Raw genomic sequence first — 10,042 nt, 5'->3', positions numbered from 1 at the left:
CTCTCGCGCCGCCGCCGCCCGCCTACCCGTGCGGGCCGGGCTTCGGGGACAAGTTCCCGCTGGATGAGGCGGACCCGCGGAACAGCAGCATCGCGGCGCTGCGCCTGAAGGCCAAGGAGCACATCCAGGCCATCGGGAAGCCGTGGCAGACCCTCTAGGGGCACCGGGGACCAAATCGAGCCAGACGACCCTTCCGGGAGCGGACCCCGAGCCACACGCGCGCGTCCCTTCTCCCCGGGTCCCCCCACTCGGCCACTTCTTCCCTGTGCCTCCTGAAGCTACAGCCAGGCTTGGGTGTTGGACACGCGTCTGTCTACTCCTGACTCACCGGGGAAGACTGACCCTCATGCCCGCCAAAACCCCCTGGCCTCCCGCAGCCCCCACGGATCCCCACCCCTGCTGCCGGAGGTGGAGAGGTGGCCCAGCGCCACTGGCCACGCTGCTCCTGCCCCCGCGGGCGCCGGAGCCTCCAGGTTCTAGGGACCCAAAGCTCTTGACTTCAGATAGCGACAACTGAGAGTGAAGGGAGGCGGAGAAATAGTTTGAAGGACTGTTTGTATACCTAGTTTCAAAGTATTTGGGAGGAGAATTAAACATTTACTTGTTTCGGTTTGACTCTGGTTAAGCGCGCTCCGGACTGCGGTAGCTGCAGGAGGAAGGTGTGTGCGTGAATGGGGGTGCGGGAGCGGCGGCGGCGCCGGACCGGGCGGGTCAGAGAAAGCACAGGGCTGTGTGGAGCGGGGGCTCCCTCCTGCGAATCCTCCTGGAGGGCGGTTAGCTGTAGCGGACGCTGTGTCCCCATCCCGAACGCTGTGTCCCAATTCTGGATGCTACGGCGTCCTCGACCAGAAGCGCCCCTTCCCTGGCACGTGTGGGCGCTTGTGACTGTGTGCGGTTCGGGGGGGTTCGGAGCCTCAGGCTCAGATGCCCGTGCATTCCCAGTCCCCTAAAACCCCCACAGCCGAGCTGCAGCTGCTGCTTTGAAGGATCGACCCCAATAGAAAGCGTCTACACCACCTTTCCCAGGCCGAGAGCTGAACGTCCGAAGCCCTTGGCCACTCGGCCGCCCTCTTTCCAGTCTGCTACGGCCCAAGGCTCCTCTCAGATCATTGTCCAGGTCCCCAGCTCGGTGCCAGCCCCCTGCTACCCTGGGTCGATGACATTAGTTCTCCAAAGACTGGGACAGGGCGACCTTTCTTTTTCTGAGCCTGTGCCTCTCTCACCTCCCCAACGCGCTCCTCGCCCCGCAACCCAGCAGTCTGGTTAATCCGTGACGGGTTGGCAGCCGCGCTCTGCCCCGCGACACGGAGGGCACTTCCTCGCGGCGCCTCGTGAGCAGCATCTGCAGGTCTCTGGCGCCGGCTCTGGGGCGGGGAAGGCATGCAGAGAGGTCCCCGCGGGCTCCAGCAGCTCCCGAGGTGCTCGCGGAGTCCGCGGTGGGGGAGACCCCGTGGCTCCCTGGAAGCTGGGTGGCGGTGGGAATAACCCAGATTCCCGCGGTGCTTGTCGTCTGGCCCCCTCGCCACTCGTGCTCCCGGAAGACGCCGCTAGAGCCTCAGCATCGACTGGCTACCATCTGTGGGGTGGTTAGCACGTTTGTGGACTAGTCAGCACCCTTTCCTTGTCTAAATAAACCCAGTGCCCTGGAGGTGGGAAAGATGGAATCCGATCACCTGTAACGGCTTTGCGTAAACTGTCAGTGACCCGGCATGAGGCCACGCACGCACGCTTCCTCTTCTCTGATTGCGCAGCACCCAGCACCGCCCTTGGGTTCCTGAAACCTCTCTGGGAAACCGGTGACTGTCCCAGGGCTGCGGGTAGAGGGAGTGTCATCACAGGATTCACGTCTTGCCATTGGGGCCCTGAGAGGGCTGTGGCAATAACCAAGGATGTGTCCCCTAGACCCTCATCTGATGCCTTGCACGTGGCAGGCTGGTCAGTAAGCATTTACTCACTCGGTTATTTTCCCCAAGCGGTAGGGAGTAATACCTGTGCTTTCCCTCACCAAGATGTTCGTGGGATAATGGATGGAATGGCCCAAGTGATATCAGCTGTTGGCAAGAAAAAATAGGCAAACTCAAGAACAATGCGTAAGTAAATTTCTTGCAGTCCGTCCTGTCTTCTCTTGGGTCCTTTAACACCCTCGTTGTACTAGGGATGATTTATTCAGAGAACTACCAAGTTCACGGGCTCAGAGTGAGCGCTGCACTTGCTCTGCCCCTTTCTCCCTACTGCATGCAGTCCTGGGCGCTTTCGACCTTGCCCTTCGCAGCATCAGCATCTTCACTTTCCTTAGATCGTTTCCACGCTTATTCATTTTGTCTCCTCTTTCTGCCGTTTTTCTTCCTATTCTTTTTTCCATCTGTGGCTTTCCATCACTTCTCGCTCTTCCATTATTTAGTGTAGTCTGAGAATGAATATTCTAAACCAACTCTTTAGGCAGCAATAGAGTGAGGCATACCTGGATTTCAGGGTGAAGTCCCTGGAAAATTATCAAAGGACTAATGACTAATGATGATGATTGAAAGCTTACTGTGTGCCCCCACGCTTCTAAGCAGTTTACATCTGTTGACTTATTTAAGCCTCACGACGACCCTGACAGGAAGATACAATTAGCGCCGTTAAATGAGGAAGCTGAGGCACGGAGAGGTTGCCCCACTTAAAATGCTCATAAGGGTTGGAGCTGGAACAACCAGAAGTTGGGGGTAGTTCACCTTCATAATGCATGCGCTGGAAACTGTTGGCTAAATAAGCGCTCCTTACTTCAATTCTCAAGAACAGCTCTTCAGGCCACTTGGGAATTGAGATCCTGAGGGATGGGAGCTAGCTGTGTCTTCCTGAGTCTCCTGGGAAGGGCTAGGTGAGGAATCAGCCCCAAAGCCTTCCCACTCCATCCCCAGGGCTGCCTAGAACGGCAGCCCTAAGAGCCTGGGGGCGGGGGGATTCATGCTGCCCGCTCCAGGAGAAGGAGCGCAGGTCAGGCGGGAAGCCAATTCTTAACTTAGAACGGAAGTGATAATGGCTTGTGATACAGAGCATTAGAGCCCTCAGGCGACCCTGAAAACACGTGGAGCCGCGACTCTAACTCACGGCTACAGAAAACACTTCGCTGAGGCGCTGGCCAAGGTGAGACACAAGCTTCCCAAACCAGACTGTGCTAGCTCTGATCTGGGGCGGGCACACGCCTTCCAGGGACTCCGAGGGGCGGAGGAGGCCTCCCCGAGAAAGCCCGCATCACGGGAAATGGTTCTTGAGTCTTCCATGATGAGCCTGAGGGCCGATTGAAGCGGAACGAGAGCCAGCTGGGAGTGGTCCAGGGTTCCGAGAGGAAAGACGGTGCTCTCGCGCGCACAGCCACCTAGAGGGAGGCCTTGACTCGGGCTGACTTGGATCCAGTCCATCTAAGAGGGAGTTCTTAGGGACCCCCTCCTCCCCAGAAAATGACTTCTGCTCTGGCCGGCCGCAGGAGGGAAGCAGGTGAGTCAGTAGAACCACAACTTTGGGGGCTCCTGAGAAGCGGTTGAAAGCAGGCCGAGGCGGGGCGCGGCGCTAAGACTGCGGGGGCGGGCGGGGCTGAGTCAGGCGAGGTCCCCAGGGGGGCAAGCGGATTGTCCCCAACGCTGTGGAACCCCTGCTGAGACCCTCCGCTGTCTCAGTGATCCCCGAGCTGCGCGGAGCAGGCCACCTCCTCCCCCGTTCCCACCGGCCTCCATCAGTCACCGCCCTCCCCCCGCTGGGCAGCAGCTTCAGGTTTTGCGTTTTTCCCCTTGTAGAGGAGTCTCTTCCTGCCACGAGGGTTTAGTGTCCACAATGCACGCCACAGCTCTCGGCCTCTGGTGGCGATTTCTCTCTCCCGCGGCGACGCGGGGGACTTAGGGCTCCGCCTGTCTCCGGAGCCACGAGATCCAGAGGCGGCCGCAGCTCCGCGGGGCCCTCCTCGCTCTGTGTCCTGGGGCCCCATGCCGCGGCCCCAGGTCGGTCCAGGCTGTTCATCCCTCGTGGGTTTCCCGCTCCCGGAATCCGATTCTGTCCCTTGCAGGCAAGAGCTTCCACCTCTACTGCTCCGGAGGGCGACCGGGGCTGGTGCGGGTGACACTAGGCGGGAGGACTGGGAGAGGCCCCTAGGGAGGGACCGGCTTTGCCAAAGTCAGCAACTGGAAGAGGCGGCCCCACTGTTTTTACTGATCTCAAACGTTTAGTTAATATTTGGGGAGATGGGACTCGTCGCATCAGGGAAGAGAATCTCTAACCGTCCCTCACCGCCGCCCCAGCTGGAATCCCGCGAGGGGAGGGAGGGCCTCGCGGTCCTGCCGGATCTCCGCCAGATTCGTCGGTTAATTGAGAGTCTTTGCAGAGCCCGAGAGCCCGCGTGTGAGAAGCGGGGACAGCCGCGTCCTCCCGCGGGCGGTGTGCGTAGGGCCATCACGGTGCGGGCCCAGCCGCTCCGGAGGCTGCAGCATTTGTCTGGTGTGTTGTCTTTGCCACCCGCGCACCCCCCCCCCCCACACCTCCGGCCCCAGCCCCAGCCTCAGCCCCAGGAGGCCGCCAGGAAAGACTTTCAGGGATGATAAGATGAATGAGAAGTTGGCACCTCCTCTGCGCTCAGGAAGCGCGAACCCCTCATCGGCCAGCGTCCTAACCCGCCTGGGAAACGGGAGGCCGACGGTGCGCTTTGTGCCAATGTCGTCCCCTTAATTGGGAACTGGCTCTAATAATCTGGCCTCAGCTCGTTAACTACATTAGTGGGCAGAGTTAATGACTCATTAGTGATTAATTCCTTAACTGTGCTTTAATTGCTCACTATAAAAGCCCTTTCGTAAAACTGGATTAAATCATCTAGATCCTTGGCCAAATCTCACAGCCCTGGAGGACCCCGGCGGTGCTGGGTTCCACCCCCACCACTTCTCATCTTGGGCAGGTCAGCCTCATATGCACAGGGGTCGCGTCACCCGACAGCCTAGAAATCGAAAGATCTGTGGTCCAGTCGTGGCCGTGGCATTGCCTAGTCCTGTGACTTTAAATGGGACCCTCTGTAAAAGCTAGATCTCCAAGATCTCCCCTTCTCCCTCATCACCCCACCATTAACGCCTGAAATCTAACACCTCATCTTGGCATCCGCTTTCCTCTGCACTGTACTAGGTATCAGCGTGTGTTTGTATTAGTAGGTTCCGAATGAATTGTGTACAAGGCTGCCTTCCTGTCAAAAGTTGTCTGATAAAGGCTCTTTCCAGTCCTAACAGTGGCTGGATTCTACAGTCTTTCCATTTGTACTTAAAAAAAAAAAAAAATTGGACCTTAGCTTTTTTTCACCTTCTTAATTTCCTTGTGATCTTTATCCATTCTGGAGACTCACAAGGCCTGGTGGGCGTGTCATGATGGATAAACACGAGTCTCCACCCTCTAGGAGCATGACCTAAGTAGAAGAAATAAGGACACAACCGTGCATATGTTTTCAAATGCCTACGGGCTTTCTCCACCTGGTCCCATATCCACCAAAACTACATGCGTTCAAAACAAAACGTATTAGTCTTTACTCTATGGCTCCCTGAAAACCTCCTTAAAACTCTTTTCCCTCTTTCTGCATTCATATTCACCCAATGGATATGATAAGAATCATTCTTGACCCCTTGAGGCAAGTTATTGTCCAATTTCCTTTGTACCTTATTCTTTGTACCTTTGTACCTTATTCAGCCACATAGCTTCCAAATTTTAGCTGATCACTTGGCTGCCCAGATTGAAGACACCTCCCAGCCTTCCTTTCAGTTAGATATGACTAAGTAATGACCAATGTCACATAAGGGGAAACACTTCTAGAAAGTAAGCTCTTAAAAGATCCCAGCATGCCCTGCTCTTGTCCCTATCCTGCAGTCTGGTGACTACAAGGCAGGTATGATGGTGGTACTGGAGCACCCACTCCGGACCATGTCATGAAACCAAATACGTTAAGTAACAGGATAGAAGGGACCATACGTGGCAAGTCCCTGACACTGGAGCAACATACTAGCTCTGGACTGCTGTCTGGGCTCTCCATTGTAAGTCTAATTTTTTGGTCGCCGTCAACCAAACCTAAACCTAATTCACTCGTTCCTTTCCTTCAGCCCTCTATATGTAGTTAATTACTTAGCCCCATCGAGTCGTTTAGAATCTCTTAACGTCATCTATCCCATCTATCGGCCAGTACTCTAGTTCATCTCTCACCCATGCTGCATGACCTCCCATGGCATACAGTGCTTTTCATATGCCACTTACATCAGATCCCCTTTTATGGTTATTTCTTCAATGAATGATTCATTTACAACCATTTACTGAGTCCCTTCTCCCTCCCTCCCCTCTCCTTTTGCTAAGCTCTGGAGCTATAAGATATAGCTTCCGTATTGGTCTCCTTATTCCCTCAATCCTTCCAATCTATCTTTCACACTACAGCCATAATTAGGTGCCTCAAACAATTCCACTGTTTAAAACAATGCCTTATGGTCTATGGGGCAAAAGCCAGGCTCCTGATGTAGATGACATCTGAGGCTTTCTGAATCTGACCCTGACCCATCTTTACAGGCTTATCTCTGGCTTTGCCCCTCACCCCTCTTCTCCTACTCACCCTCTGTTCAAGTGACACCAGAATACTCAGCATTTGCTGATCCACCATGTGCCTTTTAAGATTGTGGCTTTGAGTATGAATATTCCTTCTTCTTGGAAGGACTTTCCACCCTCCCCCTCACAGCAGACTTCTTCAGGACCTGGCCCAGGTGCCACTGCCTTTTGTGCAGCTAGCTGGTCTGTTTTCCTGCAGCAATTTCTTGACCTCCACCCCCGCCAGCCTCCCTGTCCCTGGCTCCCACCCCCAGCACTTTGTTGATATTTACTTAAGAGCTGTTCCAGCACTTAGCCAGTAGTGTTGTCTGTGACCCCCAGCGAGACTGTAGGACACAGTTGTCTGATTCTTCTCTGCATATTCGGCACCTGACCCAATGAAAGTGTTCAGTGACTGACTGCAATAACTAAGAAAGGGGTATGTGATTCCCAGAGAAAGCACCACATTCTATAAAGCTCTTCATAAGGACCCCTGCCCTAGCCTGCAAGTCACAGAAGACTTCCCTGAGGAAGTGATACTCAGAATGAGCCCTGAAGGGAACACAAGTTAGCCAGGCCAGAATTGTGGGGTGAGGGAAGGTCACCACATATGCAAAGGAGGAATGAGCAGGACCCATCTGAGGCTCTGAAACCAGGCTGGTCTGGCACAGGCCAAAGGACAACTTGGAGAAGCCAGAGCCTGTACACGGCTAAGAAACAATTTCAGAAGGCAGGTTCAGCATCCAGCCAAGACTCATAGAAGGAGAATTCTTCAAGCTAGGAAGGGTGTTCAGGTGCTGGACAGTCAAAAACTAATTAATGTCTGCTACAGGTGGTGACATGATCATCCCAAATAAATCATTCTGTCTGCAGGATGGAGAAGAGCTTGGAAAGAGGTAAGAGAGCATTCTAGAAATATTTATATTTTATGTTGCATTGTATTGTATTGTATTGTATTGTATTGTATTGTATTGTATTGTATTGTATTGTATTGTATTGTATTGCATTGTATTATAGTATATTATATTATAGTTAGAAGGCCATTGCAGTAATTGAGGGAAAAGGCCAGGGAAGCTTGGTCTCGTGTGGTGACAAGGAGACCAGGTTTGAGGTTGAATGAGGAGATTGTGAGTTTGTGATGATGTGGACGCTGAGGAAAGAGAGTTTCAAAAGGGAAGAATGGGCGACAAAAAATGTTACTTAAACTCTAAAAAATTAGCCAGTGATGACACAATGAGCTATAATCCTTGCTTCCTACAGCGGGCTGCGATGCAGGCATTTTGGAGACACATCTAGTGTTTCCTGCCACCTGGAAAGTAATCTCAGCCCAATCCCCAGCAGCCACTTCTCCAAGACCGGAGGCCAGGGCAGGAACTGCCCAGACTTTGCCAATTTTTGTGTTTGCAATGACCCTATTCCTGTCCCTCCTGCTAAAGTTCCTCCATCTGTCTTCTGCGCCTACAGAAAGCCTCTCATGTCACATCTAGGAAGAGAGTGAAATAACACAGTAGTCCTAGAAGTGGTAACTGACCATCTGAAATCCATTCCGCATACACTTTTTAGTTCTTTACACAATATGGCTCCAACTTACCTTTTTCCATCACTCAAACTCTCTGCCTGTACCCTCTACTCCTGCCACATTCAACTCTTTGCCCAACTTGCCCCACCTCTATGCCCCTACCCAACCTCTTCCTTCTATCTGGACTACCTTCTCCCACAGAGAATACTTTAACATGAATGAAAAGGAAGATGCAATATACTAAAACTCATGGGATGCAGCTAACGCCATGCTTAGAGGGAATTTTACAGCTGTAAATGCCTATATCAAAAAAGAAGAAAGGGCTCAAGTCACTAACCTAAACTTCTACCTCAAGACGCTAGAAAACGAAGATCGAACTCAACCTGAAGTGAGCTGAAGGAAGGAAATAATAAACATTAGAGTGGAAATTAATAAAATAGAGAACAGAAAAACAATAGAGAAAAATCACACAACAAAACACTTGATACAATGAGTCATTAGAAAAATGAAAAACAAAACCACAATGAGATATCGCTCCACACACATTAGAATGCCTGGAATCAAAAAGTCAGTAGCAAGAAACATTGGTGAGAATGTGAAGAAATCAGAACCCTCACACACTTCTGGTAGAAATGTAAAATGGTGCATCTGCTTTGGAAAAAAAAATCTATCAGTTATCAAATGATTGAATATATAGTTATTGTATGATCTATCGATTCTGGCCAAGAAACATGAAAACATATCCACATAGAAACTTGAACAAGAATGTAACAGCTTTCTTCATAATAGCTAAAAAGTGGAAACAATCCAAATATCCATCACTAAATGAATTAATAAAATATGGTTTTGACATATGATAGAATATTATGCAGCCATGAAAAGTGGTGAAGTACTAATACCTGCTACAGCTCGAGTGGACCTTGAAAACACTATGTTAAGTGAAATAAGACCACGTACCATGTAAATGAAAGTTCATATGGAAGTCCAGAATAGAAAAGTCCATAAAGACAAAAATAGATTTATGGTTGCTTAGTGCTGAGGGACAGGGGGCTGGGGACATAGAGGGTGATAGATAAAGGATGTGGGATTTCTTCTTGGGGTGATGGAATCATTCCAAAATTGACTGTGATAACAGATGGGTGATTGCACATATCTTTGACTACACTAAAAGCTACTGAATGGTGTCCTTTAAATGGGTGAAATGTATAGCATGTGAATCATATCTCAATAAAGCTGTTAAAAAATAGCCTTCCCACAAGCTCTTGCAGCTTTCATCCATTTCAGGTACTCACGTTGGAATCATTTTCCTATGTACCATTTCCATCATGTTGCTGCTCTCATGCCAGGTGATCCTTTTCAGAGTCAATAAAAATGTATCAATTCAGCTAACGTATACTGTGCATCTACTGTCCTAGGCACAGTGATAAACACATCCACACCATTTTTCTGCTCTTTCAAATCTCAGCTCCCCTTTCTGCCTTCAGGGCTCACCTGCATGACTTGCTCACCCACATCCCTTCCCATTGACCTTCTCAGTCATAGAGACCCCTGCTCTAAACGACTGATTTTAACAGCGTCTCGATCTCCCCCATCACCTCCTGTATATCCTTGCTCAAGGTGGACAACATCTTTTTATCCAAAACGAGAAACCAGCCTAAAATGCCAGCTCTCCTGGGAAAAAGAACCAATCGCTTAAATTCACGCCGTGATGTCAAAACGCGGCTGGAGAACCTTTTGTGCCACTGATAGTTCGGTGAGGTGGGGATGGGGAAGGGACGTTCCTGTGGAGCAAGTATGAAAAGAAAGTGGCCTCAGGCTGAGGGAAGCTGGGCTTTCGTGCTGCTTGCGTAGGACCAGGCCTGCTGCAATGGTGGGCTTGTTCCTGCTATTTCCTGAGTGTATAATACACATCCTCTGTCCAGGAGGCTTTTCTTCTTCTCTTTGAAGCTTTCTTTC

General features: G+C 51.2%; 1 protein-coding gene across 1 annotated transcript in view; it reads left to right on the top strand.

Moving 5' to 3' along the window:
• Positions 1-581, top strand: part of RAX (retina and anterior neural fold homeobox) — a 4,720-nt gene extending 4,139 nt beyond the window's left edge. The window contains exon 5 of the mRNA XM_025048123.1: positions 3-581. Coding sequence (XP_024903891.1) covers positions 3-158 — 156 coding nt within the window. The 3' untranslated portion in view covers positions 159-581. The remainder of the gene's footprint in view (positions 1-2) is intronic.
• Positions 582-10,042: the final 9,461 nt, after the last annotated feature.

The sequence above is a fragment of the Pteropus alecto genome, unplaced genomic scaffold (assembly GCF_000325575.1).
Source record: "Pteropus alecto unplaced genomic scaffold, ASM32557v1 scaffold14, whole genome shotgun sequence".
In the NCBI taxonomy this organism is placed as follows: Eukaryota; Metazoa; Chordata; class Mammalia; order Chiroptera; family Pteropodidae; genus Pteropus; species Pteropus alecto.
Note: the sequence above shows the minus strand (reverse complement) of the source record. Positions and strands in the feature narration are given on the sequence as shown.